The following is a 26,544-nucleotide window of genomic DNA, read 5'->3' on the forward strand; positions in this document are numbered from 1 at the left end:
GCTTATGCCTTCATCTCTTGTGCATGCCATCCAAAGAGTATTAATATTCATAAGAGACTGAAAGTTATAAATCAAGTTTGGTATATAATTATTTTTCTTCATCTGTTATTTGCAAATATCTAACTGCCTTGTCTGAGACTTTCCATTCAGCACCTTCAGGAGACTATCCTGAGTACAAAGGAAATGTGACTTAAAGGCCAAACAGGAGAAAAAAAGTAAGCTACTTTTTATGGTTTTTCATGATGTCTCAGAGTATTATCAGAAGCCAAGGACTTCAGGGAAAGATGTCCCAGACAGAGGCACCGTGGAGGAGGGGGGAACTGACTCATACTCCTTGTTAGCATCTAAAGCACTGAAGAAATCTACGTACTAAACCTGAATAATTTCCAAAGATGCAGCAGTGGTTCTGCCCTCCATGGTTTAGGAAATCCAATCACAGCTACACTCCAACACACAAGTCCAAATGCTGCTAAAAGAGTTTATTAAAGACCATACTAACAGTTCTCATAACAATGGCACATACAATGATTCAAAATCATGACAAATAGTGTGGAGTTTTGAAGAGCATTATTACAACACACCATGGACAAGAACAAAGCAGATGTGCTGTCTCAGAACTCTACAAGCAGGCCCATGAAATACAGGAGTCACATCATACAGCTACACAAGTGTCAGAGAAAATAGAAAGGAAAAAAAAAGTCATTCAATATGCAGTCCTTGAATTTATTGACAGTATTACAGTACTTTATGGGCAAGGACTGGCTTGTTCCAGCTGCACTTTCCAGAGCACAAGGGCAGCTGGAAAAGCAAAAATATCCCCAATAAAAACCCTCCAACGAACATGCCTCAGGTGCAATCACCATTCCAGACCTTCCTGCTCACTAATTTTCAGTCAGAAATTCTGACCTCCCTGCAATTACTTTGCTCAGGACAGTGTTTTGTTTTTTTAAGAAAACAAAATCAGGATGCTTCTTTAAGACAGTGCAAAAATATTTCAATGGTATTGTCAATGGTATTATATATTATAAGATTAATGACAACCAGCATGGATCAACCACAGCACGGCCAACAGCATCTCCAAGATCAGAAGCAAATGGACGTGCTGCCCCTTGACCAGCAATCCAGACTGAAGGCTTGCAGAGGGAAGATGTGTTCCTTTCTCCCAAGCAAGCCATCATTTCTGGGTTCATAGTGAGGAATGGTCTTAGCTACTCCAGGGTAATAAAATGCTACAGAAAGCCTGCAATATTAAATTATCCAATCCTCTGTCAAGCACTAACAAAAGAATATTGAAGTGGAAAAAAGCACATAGCAGCCATGTGATTTGTAATGGCTCTAACTCTACGATTCTAACGCTGATCCCTTCCCGACCGTGTCCGTCCTGGCAGCCCGAGCGTGCCTTACAGAGCCGAGCAGCTTACAGCACTCCCACGGCCATCAGGGACTCCCAGCAGCACGTGGGGATTTGTATTCTCCAAGACACACCAGCTAATTACAGCTGCAGCCTGCTCCTGGTGCGCTGCCTTTGCAGCTTTTGGTTTTGAGATCTCAGCCCCACCCCAGGCTTGTGGCCCTGGTCTGGCCCGTGCTCACAGCAGCACATCCGTGGACATACATTCATTTGGTGTGCATCTTCAGAGCATCTGCAACCTCTTCTTCTTTAAGCAAATGCTGAGGTGTCTGTATATCACGTTGGCATAATCTGTGTCAGAAGATCCCCAGGCAGCTCCACAGTACGTGAATTCAATGAGAGATAACTGTGCTTTGTCAAACCCCCCCAAATCATCTCCTCCCAATTTCCACACAGTTGTGTTTGCATCGTAGTGTGATTACGCAGAACCTTTTTAATGCCTGCCAAATTCAGAGGATAAAATCACAGTGCTGCATATCAACAAAACCCAGCAATTCCAGCCTCCAATATAAAATAATTTATATACACAAAGCAGAATTTACATGTTAAATAAGAAGAGATTGTCTCATTCTCTACGGTGTCTTACCCAGCTACTAAAAATAAATAATTCACATCAGATCGATGGATTTGTTTCCTATACAGCACACGTGCGCTATCAGGGCTGACAAAGACAACATGAAAAAAACCTTTTGCAATTAATAAAAGAATTGTTGAACACTTGCACATATTGGCACAAGGCAGAAGAGGAAGGGGAACAGCTCAGCTCAGGTGCCTTCCTCTGTGGAGCGGGACTCAGATTTCAGCTTCACAAATTCCTTGGCAACTTCATCATTGGTTCTCTGAGAGAGAATCCTCAGGATTGTGAGTCCAGTCTCATCCATGTGAATCCTGCGCCCAAGGGGGCACCAGCAAGCACAGCTTCCTTTGTCTGCTATGTCTCTGAGCTGCATCACTGCTATCCCCAGAACCCGGTCCTCCCGGGCAAAGCAGTAATCCTTCACACAGACTTGGAGCTCGTAGGCATCAGGGCCATCTTCATTCCCCAGGATGCTGAAAAACACACACAAGTTCACTCACAGTGTCTTTTTGACAGATCTGTCAAAAAAAAAGATGCCAGCAGCTGACTGGAGGGCTATGGTAAGTCACAGAAAACTCCTTTCTACAGAAAACCCTGGTCAGAGAGAGAGAAGTAAAACCTGCAGCATGAGGGCAATTTTGCTGATTTATAGAAGATAAGGAAAACCTGGTTACTGAAGAAGAAAAAACAAGCAACCCCTTTCAAGCTGCCTTTGCAACTTGTGTGTGTTTGTGTGTGTGTTAAACTGTGAAATGAGAGTAGTGGGAAACATTAAAGCCATGCTAATAGATTTTCAACTCAGATGACTTTAAACATTTCTGCTTCTGCTAAGGATGGCTTAATTTCAGAATTACTATTTTAATGAGATGAAGTCTTTGTTAAAGATTCAGGACCTTCCAATAATGCGAAACCTAATAAAAATAAATCCCCAACCCTTCTGATGTTTCTAAAATTAAAAGAATAAAAGGAAGAAAATCTCTTCACTTAGAAGAAGCCTGCCTTTCCTTGGAGAATGGAACAATTATATGAACACACCCTTCTCTCCCTTCTCCCCCAGATGTTTATAGCCTTTTGCTGGTCAGTTCTCCTCATCTCATTTTTATATGTACAGGTGAGAGAGTTCAAGCCTGCAGCTGCTTCTGTTAAGCCTCCCAAGAAGGAATATGTCCTTGTAATAATGAAAGAAAATGAAATAAGAAGAGATCAATACTCAATGCTGAGAAACACAGCAATTTTAGCAGTGCAACTTGCTATCAATTCCAAGGGCTGTATCCTTGGAAACAAGTTCCGAAAGCAAGTCCCACAGGTCAAGCTGGGATAAAAACGCACGTTAAGATTAAGAAATAAATAAAAGTGAACTTTTAGCCTCAACTCTACCAATAAAATATAAGAAATTCATTAAGATGACAGAGCACAGTAAAATGTGTTCATAGGACACACACAGAGCATTTCAGAAGGTACCCAAAGGACACTGCTGGTATAGAACAAACCTCTGCATCCCACCTGCAGCAAAACCTTCCATAATCCAGCTTTTCTGCCAAGACACCGAAGACAGGACCAAGCTACTGGTTCAGGTACTCATCTTGGCCTTGTGCAGAGTGTCTGGGGACACTGGACAACCCTATCTGTCCCTCTGCATCTGCACCTGCAATGCCAGATGCTTAGGATATTTTTCAGACTTACAAATGAAATGTTTCATTGTATTTTGGAGCCCAGTTGTTGCTCTTTGACTTGGTTGTGAATTTCCTCTTCTTGTCACTCTGGTGGGGCCCAATCATGGTGATTTCAACAAACGGACGGAACATGCCAGACGTCTGCCACTTCAGGTCGTTGGCTGCCACAACTGCAAAAGAGAGTCACAACCTGGTTTACAGCAAATACTCATTTGTATTTTTTGCTCTGGACATCCTTCAGCTCTGCCCTGCTTTCAACTTCTTGTTTCTAACTCAAAACATGACAGCGTCACAACACATATGGGCAGGACTTTTTTGTAATGCAAGGATATGATTTTTTGATTTAGTTTAAGTTCTGTGAAGGGAATTTAATGTTTGCATTAGTATGTAACTTCTTCCATACAGATTGTCAAGAAATAAGCCCAAGAAAACAGGCATTCCTCCAGCTCCGGGCAGGCTGCCCTGACAGTTCCATACTTACATCACCATTATGTCTGGGATAAGAAAGAAAAGTGGCATTTTAGAGGCCAATATTAAAGTCTCTGTTGAAAAGGAAAATAGGAGAGCAGGTAAGAAAAAACAAAGCCCACAAGCTGCGTGTGGTTTCAGGATCCAGAATTATTAGCTTTTAATTCTCATTCTATCTCAGGTCACTACAGAGAACAGACTGAAGCAGAGAAAATAGCTCTGAAAATCAGCTTTTGTACTTCAGTGTAGATTTAACCAGAAGAGAGGCCTGAAGAACTGTTTATATAAATCTTCAGAGGAAATTAAGTAGTTAAGTATGCTGTACTCAAGTGAAGGAGATGAAGGAGGAAAAGGAACCCTGGGATGAATCACTGCTTTGGTTATTTCCAGAGTGGCTGTACAGGGACCAGTGTGGCCTTCAGGACTGGGAAGAGGAGCCTCTGAACTCTCAGGGCCTCTGTGATCTCTGGGTGTACACTGAGCAGTTTCGCAAGATCAGCCTGCCCCGTCCTCTGCAGCACAGACTAAACTGTGGCGCCTGGTGAGAGCCACCATCTGATTTTTGTTTACTTGCATACATCGCTGCCAATAAACAACGGGGCTGTCACTGCCATGTCACTGGCTGGACAAGCTCATTGGCTGTTTCCCTACGTGTCCCTGATGTGAACGAGAGAAAATAATTCTGGCCTGAGATCCCATGAGCTAACACAGAAATATCCTGACTGCCAGCTGGAGATTTGCCCCTGCAAGCCTGAGCAGCAGCACGTGCTTTGCCATACCTTTCACTGTGACCTTGTGCTCCCCTGTTCCTGGGTGGGTGTACAGGTCGATCTGGATGGACACTTCTCCCACAGGATCATCCACACCGGAGCCTGTTGGAAGGAAATGGACACCCCCCCCACGCAAACATGGATTACTGGTCATTGGCACAGGTCTTTATGGCCTCAGGAAGACAATGTGGTGTTTTCACAGCACACCTCCCAGAGCCAGCTTTTCAGTCAGCACGGAGAATGTCACGGGAGTGCAAGATAACATCAGGCTCACATGCCCAACACATATAAACACCAACACCTCTTCCACTCCACCAAAGATTGCATCCTATTGAGAACACCAGTGAAGGCTTTTAAAGAATTTAAAAGACCTCAACAGCGGACCTTCACAGGGAACAAGGATTTTTCAGAGGTTCCTGCCAAGCTACTGTGTATACATGCAGGCATTCCAGTGGGGGGCATTGGCATTCCTGTCTGCTCAGGGAAGAAGGAAGGCCAAAAAAAGTCAAAAATAAAAGAAAAAGGAGGAGAGAACATCACACAACAGAGGAAATATAGGGAAAAAAATATATCTCTAAGTATTAGTGATTTGCACAGAGCCATAGTGCAGTCTCACCCTACAAGAGCCTTCCTGCATGTTGCACATCACCTAAAAGTTGTTATCCTGACTTTTTATCTGTTTCCCTCTGGAAGATGATGAGAACCCCTTCTTTGCTGTGCATCAAAATCTATGAGAGAAGTACTCACAACTTGCATACTTATTTCTCTTTATCAATTAGCCAGGGAGAAAACAAGATGTAGTCTCAGTGGGAAAAGATAACATGTTCATAAAAGAGGGAGATCTCATGAACATTACAATTCATATATTATGATTTTTTCCAACTTTTTAACTTTTAATCATAATTATCATCATGTAATATGTGGAAATGACATTTTTCTGGGTAATAAAGTTAAGATGTGATGTAAATTACAGAAAATTACTGCTCTGTAAAATGAAAATCAAGTTTTGATAAGAGAGTGAGATTTTTCTGACTTTCTCTTTGATAACTGCCTGACCGCAGTTTGCCAATTAGCAATGCTGTTGTAATTGAGATATCTAAAGGGTAATTGAGTACCTACGAACAGCAGTTATTTTGTCAAATTTGAGGGTAAGATACATTACTAAGTGAAAAACTGGTCCGTTTGAAATTCCAGATAAGGAGATTGAAGGATATCATTACACAAACATTTTGATTAGACTGATCTAACAAGTCAACTTTCACAAGAATGGTCTGCAGCAGCAAAAACACTCATTTAAAAACCAAGAGGTTGAGTGCCAAGCACTGCAATTCTCTGAGGAAAATTACATGCCACAGAACTGTAGGCAGCGAAAGTCACATTAATATATCAGTAAAAGCATCTGAGCAACCAAAACAGAACCTCAAATTATTACCTCAGGGTAGGTTCTCATTCTTGACCTGAGTACATTAAATAATCTTTAGGGTGTAACAAATATGGTCCTGAACATACTGTTTCCTCTTTGCTTAGAAGGGCAGTATCGGGTTTTTTTCTGTATATAAGCACAGAGCTTTAAAATTGGTAGGCTTAATTATTGACCTGATCCATCTGCTGGTGTGGGTCTGTCACTTCATTGTTGGCTTCTTCCACAAGAAGAGGCAGAATTTCCAACAGTATATAATGGCCATATCCACAGAAATATCAGCCACCAAACACTCAGGTCTTTATCAATCTTTAGTGTAACTAGTAGGATATAAAGGAGATGCTGATGACTCAGAAGAATAAAGCAGAATCATCCCACTACCTTTGAAGAAGACAAAACTCATATTACAGTTTTTTTCCTTCCCTTCATTCTTGTCTTTTCATATAAAAATCTTGTTCTATGAACTAATATTTTCAGAGACAAAAAACTACTCTGAAGATGGCCAACAAAAATATTCTGAGTATATATAACTGTGCACATACGCACACTTGTATGTTTAGTGATAAGCACATTTAATTCTTGACATGAAAGCCTTACTGGTATTGCAATGCTGAAAGGTGAAACTGCAAAACTGAGCTCGTGCAAAGGGTTATAGATGTGTTTCACCTGAGATAATGAAAAGACTTTGGACAGCAAAAAATAAATTAAGAGATGAAACACTGCAAGACTTAATATAGGTAGGGGTCTCCTGGGCATCCAGACCTTTAGATAACCCCCCTTCAAGCCAGATGGTTCAAGCTTGGCCATAACCTTGAGTGCATATCCAACATTCCCATGTATTACAGTAGTCCTTCTCAGCAGACCACATGCATGCAAGCCCAGGACTTGAAACACACACCCCATGGTAAAGGGAAGGGGAACAAATCTGCAGCATCTCCCAAAAACCAGTCCATTTTGAAGACAGCTTTCACATCCCATGAAAAAGTCTCAAGCATGGGAACAGGTTCTCAGGCAAGGTACAGACTTCTAAACCACACAACCTGTGGCTCAGTCTGTGGGATGCAAGCATTCAGTGGAAGTTCACTTCTACAAGGGAACTACAGGGAACAGGACTCTGGAAAAGGTTTCTGAGCATGGGCAAGATGATTTCAAAAGCAAGGCAGTTGGGTAATGTTGTTATGGTAACAACATTAATCTTGAACATACCCTTATCAGGAAGAATGTCCTCATTAGCGGTAAACCTTATACCTTTCCCATCATGCACTGAGACATGAATTCAAAAGGCAAGAAAGCAAGCAGGATAAAGAGAGAAGAGTATGAATTACAACACAATTAGCAATCTCACTTAAACACAAGATAAATATTATAGCTCTTAAAAGACAAAATATCCTCCTAGATCTTCTGCACCAGGATTTGGAGAGCAAGGCTGTCTGAAAGTAAGGCATAGTCTGGGTTAAAACAGAACAGAATTTGTGCTGGCATAACTAAACTGCAGCCCAGATCCAATCTGCAGAGCAAATATTTAGCAGCAGAGTGCCACAGAAGCCTACTCAGTAATGAAATGAAAGCAGTAGGTACCTCATAAACTGGAAGGTGCAACCACTGAGCAGGGAAGTAAGAGAAGCAAACAACATTTTTAAATGATACTGCATGAAGCCATGTCCTCCCAGGAGCTTGTGGCACTTACGCAAAGGGAAACCTCAGTCACAGGGCTCTGGTAAGCAGATGTGAGCTGTAAATAGTGCTGTCCCTTCTGTCCCTCCAACCTGTGTGCAGTTCTCCAAACCCATCTACCAGCCATAGTTAATGAGAAGGGTAAGCAATTAATATCCTTCTTTAGCTCCAGTGCTGGGAGGGAGTCACAGAATCACAGAGTATGAAGAGACCCACAAGGGTCATTGAGTCCAGCTCCTGGCCCTGCACAGGACCATCCTAAGAGTGACACCTTCTACCTGAGAGCACTGTCCAAACATTTCTTGAACTCAGACAGGCTTGGTGCTGTAACCACTTCCCAGGGGAGCCTGTTCCAGTGCCAAACCACCCTCTGGGGAAGAATCTTTCCCTGATATCCAACCTAAAACTCTCCTGACACAACTTCAGGCTGTTCCCTCAGGTCCTGTCACTGGTCAGCACAGGGAGGAGATCAGACTCATGCCTTTCTCAGAGATAACTCTGCACTGATTCTACAGATATTAGGTGGTGTAGTGCAAATCTTTTTATTCCCCAAACAGAGTCCAAAATTCTCAAGCCTACTAATCTGCAAGATACTGATTTGGACCAGTGGCCAGCTGCCCAGTAATTGCTCCCTACAGTGGCTTAGAATTAATCACAAAGAAATGTCATCAGTCAACTTTGAGATCTAACTGATGACCTCGTAATGTGTGCATATGATGCCCTAAAGCCAGAGCATCATTCTTTCTAAGCTTAAAAAATACAAAAATACCCATGCACCCACTTCTGTGGCAGCCTTGTACATTCCTGCTTCTGAGAGGTAATGATAATATTCCATTATCTTTGTCTTTCTGCTAAATACTTGCCCTCAGTGAAGTTTTACAGTCAAATCATGCATTGTATGAAGCCACTTTCTCATATCATCTTTGAATTTGTCACTTTTGTGTCTTCAATGGAGAACTTTCCTTTCTCTAATTTTAAGTACTCCAGACTGTAGTACAGACTGCAGGACATCAGTGCTGCACACTTTCTTATACCTTAGCTCAGCATTTATTTAACAATTTAACAGTAATTTAACAGTATTGACATAAAAAAACCTAGCTTCAATTAATTCATAGTTTGGATATATAACAGGAAATATGTGCACAGAACAGCAAAGATTGTAAGCACTCACTCAAGCGTGCACTCAAGTTCCCCATTAAAATGTGGTTTGTGTAACCACAACAGCCAAGTTCCTGGAGTCCCTAGTGGATGTAGCAGTCTTTGACCTGTCTGGCCACTGGATGTCATCATTGCTCTGCTGGGACACAGCTACAGGACCATTCTCTCAAAGGTACGGATTTTTAATTTAATTTTCAGTGTTTTAACGCAGTGTGTTTGAACATAAGGAACACTAGACTATGTTGCTGTAGGCAGAGATCACAGAATCACAGAGACATCACAGCTGGAAGAGACCTGCAAGGTCATCTAGTCCAACTGGTAATCCAGCACCACTAAAATCATCCCTAAACTATGTCCCCAAATTCCACATTCAGACACCTCTTGTACACTTCTAGAGACTGTACACTTCTCCATGCCCCCCACCCTGGGCAACTTATTCCAATGTCTACCAATCTTTTCAATGAAAAAATAAATTCTATTATCTAACCTGAACCTGACACAACTTCAGGCCATTTCCTCTCATCCTTTCACTTGAGACATGGCAAAAAAGACCAACTAGCACCTCACAATCTCCTTCCCAGTAATTTCAGGTGCCCTCTGAGCCTCCCATTCTGATGATTCAACCGACCAAAACTAAACTTTCCTCTTTAGAAACAAACCCTGTTTTGCTCACAGAATCTCTGAACTCTCTACAGTGCTAGGGGAATGCCAGTATCAAGCAGCCTCATTTACACACAATGTATGTGAGCTAGGGAGTGCTTCCCCCTTGATCCTGGGACTTGGTGTGATGACCTGCTGGTACAGTCTGTGGGGTTGCCAGCTCTCTTAGGCTTGGAAGAATTGAAAAAAAAGGATCCCATGCAAGAAGACTGCAGAAGGACAAGCCAGGGAGTTGTATGACTTGGCTTCTGGGATGAAGTAATGAAGTAATTAAACAGCCTGAAAACACAAAAATACCAGTTTTTGTTTAGACCCAACCCTTTGTAGCATCTGTCTTCTCTTACTCAGAATAGTGACATTCACAGTCAGCCAGTGATGATCCTTGACTAGAGATCAAATTATTCTGTACAATAATATGGAGATGTTCACATGAAAGCAACAAAATTAACTGTTCACCCTTCCGCATTCAATGAAACAGCACCACTAAGTCATAGGGCTTCTCAGAGAATCACCAAACAGTTGGGTGACCCATCCCAGCAGCTTATTAATATGTTGTGGTAATCTGTAATCACCTAGCTCCCACATACCCTGTACTGGCTGCAGATGAAACAGTGCATTTGTTGCTCACCTCAGAGACTTATCCCTTTACAGGCAGGCTGTAGCTCTGTGACTCATCACATTGCTGTCACTCAGCCTTAGTCAGGGCCACACAGGCTGTACCACAAACACAGCTGGCCTGTGACACAGGCACTGACAGGTTTCTGCAGTGGTGTCTTGCTGAAATGGTGCCTCACACCACCACACAAGCCTCAGTACAGTAACTTCAAATTTCGCTTAAGCCACCCACCCACATTAATTCATGAAACGTGGCTGTTAAGTGAGGACTGCAGAGAAAAAAAGACCACATACACCCCAGGCCTTATGTTTCACATATTTCTGCTTTCCCCAAATGTAGTCATGGAGTGGCAAATAACCCCCTTTTCCTCTTTTCCAGTTTCACAAGCTCCGAACTGTCACAATTTCAGAAATGTTACTGCCAAAAGCACGCTTACGAACTGGCAGTACAAGGGAGAGAAATTATGAGCAGAGCCAAGAGCTCCATTGATCCCTGCTAATACAAGAGAGTCTTACCCTGAGCTGTCTGAGACTGGACAAATGTTTTGATGAGAGTGTCCGTGGTCTGAGTGTAGAGGGAGAGAGCATATCGAAGTGACTGTAGGTCTGGACTCTTCTCCAAGAAAGTTTTCTTCAGTCCATTCCCACCAGCATGGAAATATTGCTAAGAGTAAAAAGAATCAGGAAAGGTACTGAGCAAGAATTGCAACCAGCAACCAATGTGTATGGGCAGTTGTGCACATGGATAGGAAACAGCTGGGAAAATTCACAAAACAGCTTCTGTACTGGAAACCCAGCTCTCAGACCAGCTGATACCAACTGCTCATGGCATTCCTCTTCCAAAGCACTTAAATGTGAATATACTGACTCCCAGCATGCCAGTCCCCAGCATGCCAGTCCCCCCTCTTCAGGTGTACACATACACGGCAGTATTCACTTAGAGCCTTTATTACTGTTTCAGCAGGGACAAACTCCTGCCACCTCCCAAACCAGCACAGGCACTGTCCTTCAAAAAAGGACTTGGGGATGGAGTTGGGAACAGCAGAAACAGAAATGGAATCACTTACTTTGATTGTATCCAGTGCCAGGTCCAGAACAGCACACTGCTTTGGAGTGAGGCTCCTGGTTTCTTCTCTCACCATATGATCCTGCAAACAACCATTGTATTTGACATGAGTGTGCTGTCAGAGGCTAAAGGAAAAGGAATCCTCAGCATCACCACTTTCTCCAGATTCATGCTGCATCTATGTGGTGGCAGCATTAATTCAGCTGTTCAAGGAATCTTAACGGAGTCTCTCAGAGTCATTTATTACAACTTAACTTGGAAATAAACTAATTTTCTCTCTTTCTTGCAGGCACAGAAGACATAAATAAGGAAAGAACTGGACAAAGGTAAGCGGCAATTTAAAATAACAGTTTGTCTCTCAAGAAAACCCAAACAGAAGCCTGACTTACACCACTGTCATTCTGGAAAAGCCACAACAAAACTCTCCAAATACCATCTAAATCAAGGAATTCTGGGTACTAGGCATTAGTGAAAGTTGTTATATGTCTGTTGTTTGTGGATTTTTTAAACTTTTCCAACTACAAAGGTAACTAATTCATTCCATCATTTGTGAAGAAGAAGAAAAACAAAAGAAAATAGATTTGTTAAAAGAAGACATTGTTCTTGTTAAGACCCACCAACTCTAACAGCAAAAAGCCAGTAATCACTTGGGAAAAAATTCCCTTTTCTGCAGTGGAAGCACATCCCTGTTAGAGTCCTGGCTGACTACAAGGATGCGCCACCCTCTGGCATTTCACTAAGCTCTTTCTCTGATGCTTAGTCTAGATCTCAGGGGAAAACAGCATATTCTAGGAAGTCAAAGCTATGCACAAGCTCATATTCTAACTGAGTAGATGGAGGGTCAGGCTAGCTGACCCTCCATCTACTCAGGCTGAGCTCTAAAGTATTCATAAAGAAGGTGTAAGTCAATCAGGCAAAGGCTTTATCCCTACTTTAAACATGTCACAGGGCCCCTAGACTCTTCCCAGGAGACACATCTGCTAAATTGCCTCTCTGAAAAGCACACCTAGTCTGTGGCATCGTGTGTGGGTTTCACAGGGACGAACCTGTTGGCTATCTTGCAGCTTGCTGATTCTTCACGCTGCCTGGTGCTGTCCCCATTCATTATCCACTGCAATCCATCTCCTGCCTGGTGGAGACAGGGCTCTCTGCAGTCTAGGGGCAGCCATAAGTCATTTGCCACACTTCTCACAGACATCTAGCTATCAACTTTACACAGTGAAGCCTTGAACTGCACAGAAGATGCCTCTCAAGTTGACAGTTTCTCAGACAAGTTCACATTCTGCTTTCTTGAGTAGCAGAGATGTGCCTCAACGTTCCTCTTCACCCACAGAGGATGTCCCTGGCCTGGGGGCTGTGGGCAGGGGCACAGTACTTGGTGAGCAGCAGTGTGCCTTCTGTTGTGATATGCTGTCCTGAGGGGAGCAATAGCTCTCCTCCTTTTTCTTCATGAGCTAGGGGTAATTCAATTGAAGATGATGTGGCTTAACACTTCAGTACACAGAGACTTCAGTGCACAGAGGGAAAAGCGTTCTTTTTTCTGTCTCACAGTCAGATTAAGTGCAAAATCAGACAGAGCCCAAGGCCACATTCATGGGAAAGGCCAGTTTAGTCAGTGTAGCTGTGTTCCCAAGGCAGGGCTACTTTCACATCTGCTAAAATGACTTTCTAGGCCTGCCTGCCAGATTGCCCCAACTGCCACAGAAACCAGGTGGTCAGCACTTTTCTCTCAAACACCTACAGAGCTCATTCAACCCCACCGAGAGGCCACTCCACCCATGCCCATGCTGTCAATGCACAGCAACACTTCACTGCTTTCTCTGAATTTCCCAGTGTCATTTTCTTCAACACATTATGTAAAAATAATCCAGAGACTGGACTGGTAATACTTGCACCTACTCAGAGAGGAGCCCACAACTGTCGTTCCTATGCATACCTGCCCTCTGCAAATCCCACACTGTTCCTATAAAGAACTGTGCAGAGTGCTACCTTGCACTTCCCAGATTGCCAGCCAGGAGCAAGAAACAAATGTTTACATCAAATAATTTTAAAGGTTCAAGCAGAAGAAGTAAAAAAAAACCAAAAAAACACAACCCCAAACAACCCAACAAACTTTTCCTGATCTCTCAGCCTCATCCTTGTACTCTCCAGAGGTATTTTCAGTAGAAACTCTGCAGTCAGAGCCTGGCTGTTGACCCTGGGGGCAGCACAAGGGAGAGGAGGCAGCTGCTCCCTGCTCCAGTTGCTGGCTATTAAGTAAACTGAGCAGAAAGAGTTTGATAATAAGTGGGAGGCAGATATGTGGCACCAAGGAGTCAGGTTTATGGTTGGCTTTCTGAGCATTTTAAAATACACTGTGAAATTGATTTGTCATCAGGACGAGAGCCTGTGCTTCTCAGGTCTGTCTGTCTCAGTTTTCAGCTGAGTTATCTGATTTACTAGGGCTCTGTTCTTCCTGTCCTATTTAAGACCAATAATGCTTAAAACCCATCCCATAATTTTCCCAGGGTTTTAGTGGAACTGAAAAATGCAGAGGAGGGGGGGGTCTGAAGAACCATGCCTTCCCTGCTAGCTTGTATGTGCCTGCAAACATACAAGGACAAAAAATAGAATATCCACAATTCTTACACAGACTCCAACAATTTTTACTCTTATAACACTCCTATTCTACTGGAAATTTTTGGACACAATGTCATTTCCCTTATGGTCTCCAAAATTCAGGTGCTTTCACACTTGAGCACAACTGTGTTGCCACATATAACATCCTGTGTACCTATATGCGGATATGCAAATAAAGGCTTGAACACACACCAGGGCTTGCCTGATTTGCATGATTACGTGCATTTCTAAAAATGCAGTCCAGAGTCACCAAAGTTAAGCTTTACAGTAACTGAACTGAAGAAGGGCTGCTGCTGGGGGACAGTCTTCACCTGACCAGTGCAAATGGAAACCAGCAAAGCTTCCAACCCATTCCTGGCAAAAGGTGCTCTCTACATGCTTTGAAATTCCAGTTATGAGAAAATATGGAACAAGTAAAAGATAACAGTGAATTTCACTGGCCACGCCCAAGAATGCAAGCAAACCACAGGAAGTCACAGACTGTCCTTGTGACCTGGGGGAAGAAACAGCAAATTCAGAGCTCTGCCCTCAGACACCAGGATTACATGGGAAAGGCAGGGATGGCTTCTTTTACATCATGTGGAGACATGATGAGTCCTTGCTGATGCTTTTGCAAGAGAAAAGGGAAACTCAGGAAACAGGAGTCACATTTGGATGCTGTGGCTCAGCTGCCAATCTCCCAGGCTGGCTACAAAGCTCCTTTCTCCCCATTTTTCCCATGGAAGCAACAGCCATCACTGCAAGCACAGGAAGCAGGGAAGGAAACACAATCCTCCTGAGACGACATGTCACCAGGGATGACAGCCTGACCGTGGGAGTGCATAAGGCCATCACTCAGCACAAGTGACAGCTATTCCCTGGAGAGACACACTTGGAGGCTTATGCTAAGTGACTATTAACTGCTATGTACCAGCCTCAAAATGTCGCTGGAGAACAGGTGTGCATCTAATGACAAACCTGCATGCCCTGATCACTCGCTAGGACTGCTAATAAGCGCTGCCTTAAATGAGCTGGGTATTGGCCACATAAACTTGTAAAGAAAATGTATCTGCTGGGCAAGGGACATAGATGTATGAACGCAGCTCTATTAGTATACAAGACAAAACCAGAAAACTACAGGAAGGGACAATGCCTTTTGAAACGGCAACAATCACTTAGGAGAATATCCTTTGCACTTGGAAGATTTCCTTGGTCATGCTCTGACACAGAGTTCAGGTCCAGCTCCATCTCCCTCGCAGCAGACTGCACTATGACACTTAAGATTTAGACCTCCTCCTCTTGTACAACACTGGTCTTGTAGCACAAGTGCAACCACAGCAGAGCGCAATCTGAGTGCTGTGAGGCGTCACTATTTTCATACCATTCCTGTCGTGATCAGTGAATTAGTGCTTATGATGAGGTGGCGTGCGCTTCATAATGCTCATGTCATGCACTGTCACGTCATGCACTGTCAAAACACATCAAAAGAGCCTTCATGCTAAATGCCAGCTTGCCTGTGAAGGGAGCCCACGCAGAAGGAATTTACAGACACAGGCTCTCTTCCATAAGCAACAGTTATTTTTTTAACAGTCCATGTAATTCACCCACAGCTAACGCAAGTGTCTTTCCAAGCATTAGGGACTCCCTTTTATAAATGGGGATACGGAGGAGCTGGCCAGATATTGAGAAATTTCCTTTTTTTCATTTTAAATCAATGTACCAGAGTTAGCACCGTGTATACAGAAGAGAAAAACTACTTTGATGATTAAACACACAGTAAGATTTAATGTTAAGCACTATGCTAATGTTAGTAGAATGCATTTAAAAGCACATTTGATGCATTTAAAGGCATTTCTCTACAACGGCATTCAGCAACAAACCACTGGAAGCACAAGACATGCTATGCACTACCACACTTCCATGCTTACACACAGGGACATTAACACAAGCCATGCAGGACAATACCTTCAACTTTGACAAGTGTCCCAGTTCCTTAGCAGCACTGAAAATCAACTGTGTGCCCTATGGTTGCAGAATTTAGAAAAGAAAGGAGGGGGGGAGAAAAGATTATAAACAAGCTTAACATATTTTTCCTTTGAGCAAGTTAAGTCAGTTCACAGCAACTTCACATAACCACCCAAAGGCCAGACACAACAACTGGATTCTCCTTGCCAGTTTATTGCCTAGTACAAACCCTGGCATTTCTGTGGATACCACATCAAGAGCTATTTCAGAGCACAGTGTCTTACTAACCAGCTCACTATTGCTTACAGCAGCCACTCACACAGGATGAACCTTCAAATGGACTGCACAGGGTTGGAGTGAAGGCCATCTCCAAACACTCCTCTAGATTTCACATCTAAATACACACAAAGACTGCAAAGACTGGCCACAGCAAAAGACCACACAAACCCAAGATGATGAGAATCTGTCCACAGAGGTAGGGCCCAGTCATCACGGTGGGGGTAAGCACAGGTCAGATCATAAACAAAACTGAACCTCAGCTATTCAGGGGTGAGAGATTGGCAAAGTCTTGTGAATACTACAGCATCACCTTCAAATGTTCTAGAGCTTGGCCAATGGCTCTCCTTCCCCCACTGTGCCTTGCTAAAGCTGTATAACCAACCAAGAAACATAATGGGAAGATGAACCCCAGTGATAGGAAATCTTGCTTCAAGGCACTTCACCAGTCTCACTGTAAAAAATCTCTTCCTTTTATCTAGCCTAAATCTATCCTCTCTTGGTTTAACAGCTGCATGATACCTGTGTACCAACTGGTTATCTAGGCATTTGGAAAATAAATGTTTAAACACATAAAATGTGTTTCAACTTGGTCAGGTTGCTCAGAGCCCCATCTAACCTGGGATGAGGCATGTTGTATAAGGACTGTTGGTTTCATGAACAAAAGGTCTTCAGTAAATCCAATTCTCCTTCCCTCTCCATTACTATCCTTTCTTATCTTAACAGTCTTTAACCCTCCTGCTTAACCACAACAGCGTTGAACACACCCCACCCCAAAATACCTCAAACTGTAATGAAGCAAGATGTAAACCCAGAATTATTATACTGCCCTTTGCCCCTGCCAATGTCATTCAGCTTTCTTTTGCTGCCTTCCTGGGTATTTGTTCATTGCTCTTTAGGTCAGTACTCTGTGGAACAAGGCAAGGAAAGGCCTTTTCTTTAGTTTTTCCAGCTTTGGAAATTTCTTCAAGCTGAAAGACTCTGTGACCTGAAACCACAGATCGCCTCTTGATTTGCTCTACTTGTAACCACCAGCTAACCCTCAGTGTTCCTCAGCCTTTTATGTTTGTTGAATACAAACCGACACAGAATGAACATTATTGATTTTCTAGCTAAACAGAAGCTCTTGATAAATGATTAAATTCACAACTTTTGGCAGGGGTGGAGAGGAAAGTGCAGGCAAGCACAATGAATCTACAAAGGAAAGCTCCTGAAATGAGAAGGAGAGCTTATCTGGCTGTCAGTATCCAATGGGTTGTGCTGAAGAGAACAGCTCTCTGATCTGATAGAGCATGGATTTCCATGCATTTCCAGCAAGGAGGGTTGAGCATGACTGCACACCAGCAGCAACAGAGAGATTTCACTGTGGGCCATGCCAAATAATCAACCAGAATACAGGGTTTCACCATCCTCTTCTACCCAATAGATCTGCCTCCTGTTCTGTACGACTTGCCATGAAATTCTGTTGACTTACAGGGTCTTAAAATTTAAGGGTTTTGAGTCCATTGAGCATGCAGGAAAAAAAAGGGAAAATATTTTTGTATCTGGAATTTTAAAAAAGGGAATAGTCTCAAAGCAGTACCATCAACCTTTCTTAATTCAGTATTTTCAGCATTAACTGGACACTTTTTTTTTTAATATACATTTGAACAACATTAACCAGCTCAGGCACGTCATCTTCCTGCCTCAGGCTTCTAAGCAGGGCAGGTCAGGAACACTGAGCAACAGTTAGTGACTGGACACGCTTCATGGAACAAAGCTGCTCAGATAACTTGTAGTTCTTGCACGCTAAGAAAATCCTTGTCAATCAGTGGCAATCTCTGTCAATGCATCTGCAAGGAGAAAATATTTTGCTGTTACACTGAGTTTGTCATCAGTGCTGGTAACATCTAATGAAAATCTAGACAACTCCTTCCTCTGCCAAATGGCATTCTTTTAAACAAGATGCCATACTCCTAAGAGAAGTTATTTATGATGGAAAACATACCACAAAGCTTTACAGACAGCACTTATTCCAGTTGTGCCAGAGAGTGAGAACAACTGAACTTAAATTATCAGGTAGCTTTGAGAAAAGCTGCCCACAATGGAATTGATTAAAATGTCAAGGATAGAATATGAGGACAAATTAAATCCTCATAATGAATCATGCCTAGCTCTGCGGCAAACACAGCTGGAAAGGGGATGGGCCTTCACGCTGGTTTTCCTAGCTCTTCCATAATGTTAGTTGCACTTTCCTAAATTCTACAGAAACAAGAAACACACCTATAGTCCACAACGCAGAGATTTTAGATTCCTTGTTAAGGGTCTGATGCTTTTTGTCCCTTCAGTGAAAGCATGCAGAGAAGGATCCTCAGCTGACTCAAGTCTAATTGCTGGAAGTCAACAGAATGGCACTGACTTACACTCCAAGTGACTAAAACCCTCAAAGTTTAACTGTCCTACTGCTCAGCTGACAAAGTTAGGAAACAAAAGTCTACTGCAAGTTTTTTGGATTCCAGTCCTTTTTTGGAAAGTGTATTATATGTGATGCTTATTTTTCTGAAACATAACACTGAAAATGAAATTTTATCTCATATTGTACATTTATTTCCTATATTTTTGTAATTCCTATGTTCAACAACGAGATCTGATAATTTAACAGCATTTAAGTTCATTTAAAAAACTCTATTGTACCTGGCAATGTCTGTTAGCACACATTGAGATAAAACTATTTTTTACTTGTTGTGGTGTATTAAACCACAAAAATTGACAAAATAAGCTTAAAAGTGGGGATGAAAAGAGGAAAATAATTACCTGTCAGTACAGAGAACTAGGTACATATGCAGTTCACAGACCATAATTTTATTCAAGGCTAAGAAAGCTTTTTCTCCTCACAGAGGCAGCCTTCAACTTTTCTGCTCCAAGCTAGCAAAAGGGAGAGGATTCATTTAAAATAACATAAGTTCAGAAAGGCTTCAGAAAACCTCTTAAAGCCACATTCCTCCACCAGAGAGCTCTGGAGTGGCTCAGGCAGATGAGCCTGAAAAATAGGCAGTCTGGAAGACAAATGCAAATTCTGCCCTCAGCTTGAAGAAAATTTAGTTTTTATCCTGGAAGATGTTCTCATTTAGTGACGAGAAGTCTGACAAGTAGAAAAAAGCACAGCAGGAGCAAGCACAAATGGAACCTCACATGAATGGCTGCAGGATACTGTGTGAAATAAATAAAGGAGAGGTTCCAGAGGAATCACCTGAGTGTAAACTGAGCACTTCTTCTCTCACCTGACTAGTCACTGATGGCATGGTATAGTTTCATCGTAAGCAGTTGAGAAAGAAATGTATAACTATTCTCTTAATATCACCGAGCGTTGTGCACTGAACCCTAAAATACAGATTCCCAGAGTGTATATCCACTCAATCAAGACAGAAGGTGTTTAATTACATGCTGGATCTTAAAATTAGTGAGATATTTTTTCTTGGTGAGTTACTGGGTTCATATTGCTGCTAATCACACAAGCCACAGGCAGAGAGTGCTCAGAGAAGTCACCCATCTGAAAGTCATGAAGGAGCTGCAGATCAGGTTGTCAGAGTGGGAGGTTGTAAAACTGCCCTGTCCTCACTGGATTCCTCACAGCGCTAACACTTTCTCACCTGAACCCCACACCACAGAATCTTCCAGAAGCTACTTTAAGTGGAATTGTTAAGTTTGGAGAGAGGTATTTAAGCACTGTGCAGTGGCAGGGTCAAGCAAGTGACAGGCAAGGCAAACTGCAGGGTGACAGGAACCTTCTACCTGAGTATGCTTTCCATGACCTCCATGAAAAAAGACTTCAGCACCTCCAGCAGTTTTGCAGAAAGAAGATAAAATATTCCATAAAAGACATTCTTTTCATGAATATTTCCTACTTCTTAAGGGCCGCATATGAATTTTAGGATGGAAATCCCCATCAGTGGTCTTTCAAACATAGAGAGGCACCACTAGGGCTTTCTGTTGCTAAGGGCTGGGATGAAAGTGTGTTACAGTGCCCAAGGCTATTTGTGTCTGATGTGCTTGCAAAAGAAAAAAAAAAATAAAAGAAAAAAAAAGGAAAAAAAAAAGAAAAAGAAAAAAAAAAGGCCAGCCAAATTAGATAAGAGCAACTTGGCAAAGAAGTAGAATAGCAAAGAGAAGTACTGCTTCTGCCCATGCTGGCAGCCCCAGATTTTGCCTTGCCTTGCCCTGCTAGCCTTCACTGAGTGATGAAAATCTGTTGGTGACAGAATAAATGGCTGTGCCCCAGAGATCAGTGGAAGCAGCTCTTCATCCTTGCAACTCATCCAGCCTCACCACCAGTTCCCTGCTCAAGGACTGCAGACAAGGCCATTTAATCATTGCATTGTTCATAACTGTCCTTCTGGAAGAGCAACTCACTTCCAGATTAGACTAGTGCAGCCTCCTTGCTACATACAACTAAAAAGACACCAAGAAATCCAGCTATGAACATTTTGTGTTATCTCAGACAAGAGAGTATATGCTTCAATTTGCTTCTCCATTTGAAACTGAAATGATGGCAACAAGAAACTATGAAAAAACCTTTACGCAGCTTATAGCAATATCCTGCAGGTTGGAAGAATTGGCTGATCACAGTTATTGTCTGCTTCATGATACAAGTACTGAATCACTCTCCTACTCTGCCTTTGAAATCCAAAACTAGCAAGTATAAAGCTCAAACGGCTCCTCCCTAGTTCTCTCTAAGGCCCTTGATCTCACTGATTCCATTCCAAATGGGTCATGTTAATGCTGCTCCTACATGATGATTTTAGCACCTGCCCCCAAAGACTACTTTTTAAAGCAATTCAACCAAGACAAAGAAATTTCACCTACCTAAATTTATTATTTTTCTTCTTTACAAATCATAAAGGCAAGCTGAAATGATTACTCCAAATCTGAGCTCAGAGAAAGCAGTCTTTAGCAAATTATACCTCATGCTAATTTCATGGTTGTAGGTATAAGAGTGCACTTCATCCCAACAGTCTTATTTAAAGTCATCATCATCAAGGCCAGAGACAAGGGCCTTCCCTCTTAGAGCAAGAAACACCTATAGTAAGAGGCAGGTTTGCATCACTTCCCTGAACACTGCAACTCAAGAATCCCAGTCCAGATATGTGAGGGAACTGCTGAATAATGAAAACCACTATTGTTCTACCCACCACTGGGAGAAAAGTAAGGCTGCATAACTGAGCTACAGACTGCAAGTTCACTCTAACAGCAAGATGAAAAGAAGTTCAGGATCATCTGTAAATAATGAGGTTACATCCCAAACTTCACACTGCCTCCAACTGAGTGTTGTCCCCCAGAGCAGCTAGGCATGCATGACTGACATTTAATCAGTTTTTCTGGTTTCTCAGAACTGGGGAAGAGTTAATCTTCCATTGTTAAAAGCATCACTACATTCACAACACACATTCATCCAGCATGTCCACACAGCTGAACAATTATACAAAAGACTGCCTTTGAAGAAGAACTATCTGGACTCCCTTCCAACTCCCCAGCATCACAGAGAAATCCTGCCAGCCATTGCTGGTGTTAAAACTGTCGCATGTCCTGGCTAGATGGTGACAATGGGGGGACGACAGTCCCCCTTTTCCAGGGCCCCTCAGAATCCCAGCTACCAGTGGAAGTGCAACGTGGAACAAGAAGGCCACAGCAGCCCGGGCCTGGGGGGGGCACTGGGTTACTTTATTTGATGTTAAACTCCTTTAGTCCCGGGGTCCCAGGCAAGGAGCTGGGGGCAAACAATAGCTTGTAAAGGAGGGCAGGTTTCAAGGGAGGATACAATGTTCAACTAATCAGGAAAACTGGGGATGGAACACAAGGGCAAGGGATACAAGGGAGGAAAACTGCTTGGGACAGGAGGGGTTAACAACTGGATGTGGGAGGAAGGGGATTTAAAATTGGCAGAAAAGTAGCTAAGTAACAAACAGAAAAGTGGACACCTGGCTCAACTGAATAACAAAGGCAGGTTTGCGTCCCTCTAAAACAGGGGGACAAAAAACCCCAAAAGGACTACCAAGTACAAATCAAACAATAACCTGCAAAATAAAACCACACTTCAACAAAAACCTTCTGCCCAGCATAAAACGGGGGATGGTTGATTAAAAATCAAGCTCAAATCAACCACATCTACATATATGGCTAATAGATGATTGGGCAAAAGCGGCTGCAGGTCATGACCTAAGGCCATGCAGCCTAACTGTTTCACAATTCCCACATACACAAACAGCTCTCCTTAGAGGACTGCAAAACACTAATCAGTGCAAACTGATACACTGGACAGAAACTCCTTTTGGCTCATGGACTTTGAATTGTGGTTTTTTTTTCTAGAGCGTACTCTGTATCTTGAAACCCTACCATAAATAGAGATGCCCCCTTTCTTTACCAACTTACAGACATGTTTTTCCATCCTCAGGCATGCTACATGCAGACAAATTTACCTGGATGGATGACTCACTAGGTCAGAGGGATGAGTTACACAGGCAATGGCAACACTTTCTGGTATGAGTCAGGAAGGATAAAAAGCTTTACCGTATGGTCTGTAAGAGGAGGCAGCACAATCAGCTTCTCCATGGTGTTCATTACCACCCTCCAGAGCTCTTTCAGCACCCGTTTCAATACTGTCTTTTCACACACAGTTGCAAACAGTGTCAGGCTGCAGGGAAAGAGCAAGAACTGAGTAAGTTCAAAGAACACAATACCCAATGAAAAGGGAGCTGCATATGGTAGATTCAGTGCCCTACCAAAGCAGTTTCTCGTAACAATTGCTTTAAGGATAAAAAAATCTTCCCTTTTTTAAAGCATAGAATGTGTGCTCACTGTTGGAGTTCTAGCACTAAAAACACTAAAACCACAAAATGGATGATTGACATTTCTGATCTCAATAATTTCTGTTTATTGACCTGGGGATTACAGAAGGTGTCACTTGGTGATAGGTGGAATAATACATGTAATAATTATTGGAATAGTACATATGATAGAAATAAGAGCAGGTACCATTGAACATGATCCCTTTAAGAATACATACTTGGTTTAGAGAGTATACAGTAAAAATTATAAATATAGAATAATAGGTTTAAGCCTCAAGGGGTTACAATGATGATTTTTGATGAATACCTAAATTAACACTTCCCAGAGTGTTGTGCAGAAATTCCTGCACAGCTTCTGAAAGCTGCTGAAGTTAGCTAAATCTTTCACCTTTAACACCCCAAAATACTTCCAGGACAACTCCATATTTTGTCATGACTGCATTCACCAACCACCTGCCATTTTTTTATCTGCTCTAACACAAGGAGCTTTATTTCCCTAAGTTTTCTTCCTTTTTATTGTACAGGCTATAAAAAAGGCCAAGAAGTGCTAGAATCTTCTCCGAACCATTTGTTGAACTTCAGCATTTACTGATCACATTGTGAACAGGAATTCTGTGGCCAGTACCACTAAGACAGCTGACTCTTCTCTGCTGTGTCTTCTTCCAACTTCCCTTCTTCCCACAGGTTAGACAGTAAATGAACAAAACAAACAGGGACAGGACTGATATGGGTGGGATGCAGGAGGCACTAAAAAGTACCCTCCTTCTGTAAAGGAGGGGAGAAGATAATCCAAGCATGGATTAACATTTTCAAAGTTACTTGCTCCACAGCTGAATGCTGTATGCAAGCAGATGCACAGCTGATGCAAGCCACATTCCCAATGGTACAAAGGGATTCATGAAGGAATGCAGGGAGAATGATCAAATGAGAAGGCTTCTAGATGTAATGACTGCTGCAGAGAGTCACTTAGAACACAGGGACCCAAAAAAAAGATGGGATAATCAACACTAAGAGCAACCAAACCTCCTATGTTTTAAACTTGCAAAGTTTCCTATCTCTTGCAGCATTTATAATGAAAATTGCTGGTCATCTCTTACTAAATGAAGAACTGATGTGCATCAGCATTAAGTATAACTTGTACAAACATGGAAAATTGTTTCTCTTTGCAGTTCAAGACTTGTCTTAAACATTTAACTGTCCTTGTCCAGCTGACTCATGCTGCATGGTATTAATGCAACAGTTAAGTAAAGCAACAGACCAACCATGTTCATGTCCCATCATTCAGAAGCTTATTTGCTAGTCAGAACAGCAGCAGGTACAACTAGAACATACTTTTGACAGAACTGTGATACTGAGCAGAATATGTATCAAGTACATAAGCACTGTTTGCAATATGCTTGCTAAGCGCCTACAGCAAAATCTCTATATAGAGAGAAAATTTAGCTAGAAAATTTAGAATTTCAGTCTTTTTCACTACTTGATCAGCAGCGTATTTTGCTGATTGCTATAACTGCCAGAGGTAGAAAGAAGAACTGGAGTGTGCTTTGGGTCATAACTGAATTGAATGAAGGCTGAAGAGTCCATCCAGGGCTTGTGAGAAGCAGATATGGGAGGAAAAGCTATTAATCCTTCTTGAAAATATGGAGACTGAAAATCTCAGTAACAATCCAAGAACATGGAGCTATTTTCCCCTCTGCCTCATTCTTGTTCCAATCCAATGAACTCTATGTGTAGCATATATTTGAAACTCCCTTACTTTCCATCCAGGAAGTCCATCAGTGGCCTCAGGACATTATCTGCATCCTGTGCAACTGTGTTTCTGGCATTAGCAGCAGAATTTGCAGTCCCTTTCACTTGACAGAGGATATCAGACATTTGCTTGACACACTCATCAATCCTTGTCTGAAAGCTGCACAGATAGGAGAAAGGCAAAAACAATACTATTAGTGGCAGAAATACACGGTAAAAAATTTCAAGTTCACTCAGTTTCACACTTTTCTTTCACAAGACTTGCTGCTCTTTTCCTTACTGTATTTGTTACCAAGGGCCATGCTCTCCAGTTACTTATGACCACCACCCACACACAGATGACCACCTCTAAACATGAGACACAAGCACATTTGAGAGGAGTTTTTTCATTCATCTTGCAGCAAGAAATGATCCTTTCCCCGACTTCAAGAAATGCTGTTATCCCTAGTACAAAGCACCCTGCTGTGCCCTTTGCTTTCTCCACCACAGAGACTGGAATATCACATGGAGCAATGACACAATGCATGCCCCGCTCTGAGCACCCGGGAGTCCATCAGAAATCCAGTTATGACCCATCATAGCTTAAGTCTTCAAAATAATAGAGAGAGCCTGAAGGCAGGCACCAGCCTAAACCAGTCCACTGCCATAGAGCCCATGCCAAGTGTCAAACTGGGATGTGGGGCTCAGCTGTGCAAAGTGCAGTCTCCCTGCAATGAAGTGGCACACAAGGTATTAAAGCACAATTACTTTTCCACCTCTTCCTGCTAAGAGGAGATTCAAAATTAAATAATGCAGTGATTAAAAATTATGAATAGATCAGCAGAGCTGACAACTAATCAATTCAGCAAATAAAGGAAAATGCTTTGACATTTAAAAGAACAGTTACTAACAACAGGCACTACAAGTGACATTTAACTATCCATTAATGGCAAAGAGGTTTGAAACCAGGAAGAGAAACCAGTGTTAGAAGCTAGGGTAAAGAGGAGGTACAAAAGTTTGGAAGCCAGCTTTACATCTATATAAATGACGTGAACTTCTACATGCAAGCCACCAGGACACCTGTGGGTTGGGTGTGAGTGTCCCACGGCTCTCACCTTCCTTCTCTACCTTGTCACCTTTCCTGCTCTGCCACCTCTAGCCTCAGGGTCCTTCTTGCTCAATTCTAGCCTGCCTCTCACTGGAAAAATTCCAGAGCTGTCTCCCACCTGCCCTATTTCTAGCAGAAAGGGTTCTGCAGCACTCAGTTGTGGCTGCAATGTCAGCTTAACAAGAGACCTAAGCCACACCAAACAAAAGAGCCTAAAAAATTTCCCATGCCATTAACAGTTCCTGCTCTGTCACAGGCCAATCCCACCCCACAGTTCTCCCACTGCTTCATCTGTTGCAGGACCTTGCTTCAAGATGCTTTAAACCCCCCAGGTCAAGGATGGAAAATAACAATGCCCTCATGGATAAAATGTAATGTGAGTCAAAATGGTTGCCAATTTTATGAAAAATAATAAATCAGTTACTGTGGCAACAGGTTCACCTGAGAGTGAAGTTTGTGTAGATGTACAGCTTAACAGGAGCTCTTGGAAGCAGCAAGAGCTGCTGCCAAGACAACTTCACCTATGCTGTCAGATGGGGCCTGCTGGTCCCTAATT

The 26,544-nt window shown here is 42.4% G+C and overlaps 1 protein-coding gene across 2 annotated transcripts in view; it reads right to left on the reverse strand.

The window, feature by feature from the left end:
• Positions 1 to 469: 469 nt before the first annotated feature.
• The window catches only part of UNC13B (unc-13 homolog B), a 210,768-nt gene continuing 184,693 nt past the window's right edge, over positions 470 to 26,544 (reverse strand). Inside the window, exons 32-39 of one of the 2 annotated variants that reach the window (XM_018922952.3) lie at positions 24,909 to 25,061; positions 22,875 to 22,998; positions 16,056 to 16,112; positions 11,494 to 11,574; positions 10,943 to 11,090; positions 4,909 to 5,001; positions 3,672 to 3,831; positions 470 to 2,461 (exon numbers count right to left, since the gene is read on the reverse strand). In XM_018922952.3, the coding sequence (XP_018778497.1) occupies positions 2,176 to 2,461; positions 3,672 to 3,831; positions 4,909 to 5,001; positions 10,943 to 11,090; positions 11,494 to 11,574; positions 16,056 to 16,112; positions 22,875 to 22,998; positions 24,909 to 25,061 (1,102 nt within the window). In that variant the 3' untranslated portion in view covers positions 470 to 2,175. The remainder of the gene's footprint in view (positions 2,462 to 3,671; positions 3,832 to 4,908; positions 5,002 to 10,942; positions 11,091 to 11,493; positions 11,575 to 16,055; positions 16,113 to 22,874; positions 22,999 to 24,908; positions 25,062 to 26,544) is intronic. The other variant, XM_050987179.1, reaches the window with a different exon arrangement.

This window comes from Serinus canaria, chromosome Z (genome assembly GCF_022539315.1).
Source record: "Serinus canaria isolate serCan28SL12 chromosome Z, serCan2020, whole genome shotgun sequence".
In the NCBI taxonomy this organism is placed as follows: domain Eukaryota; kingdom Metazoa; phylum Chordata; class Aves; order Passeriformes; family Fringillidae; genus Serinus; species Serinus canaria.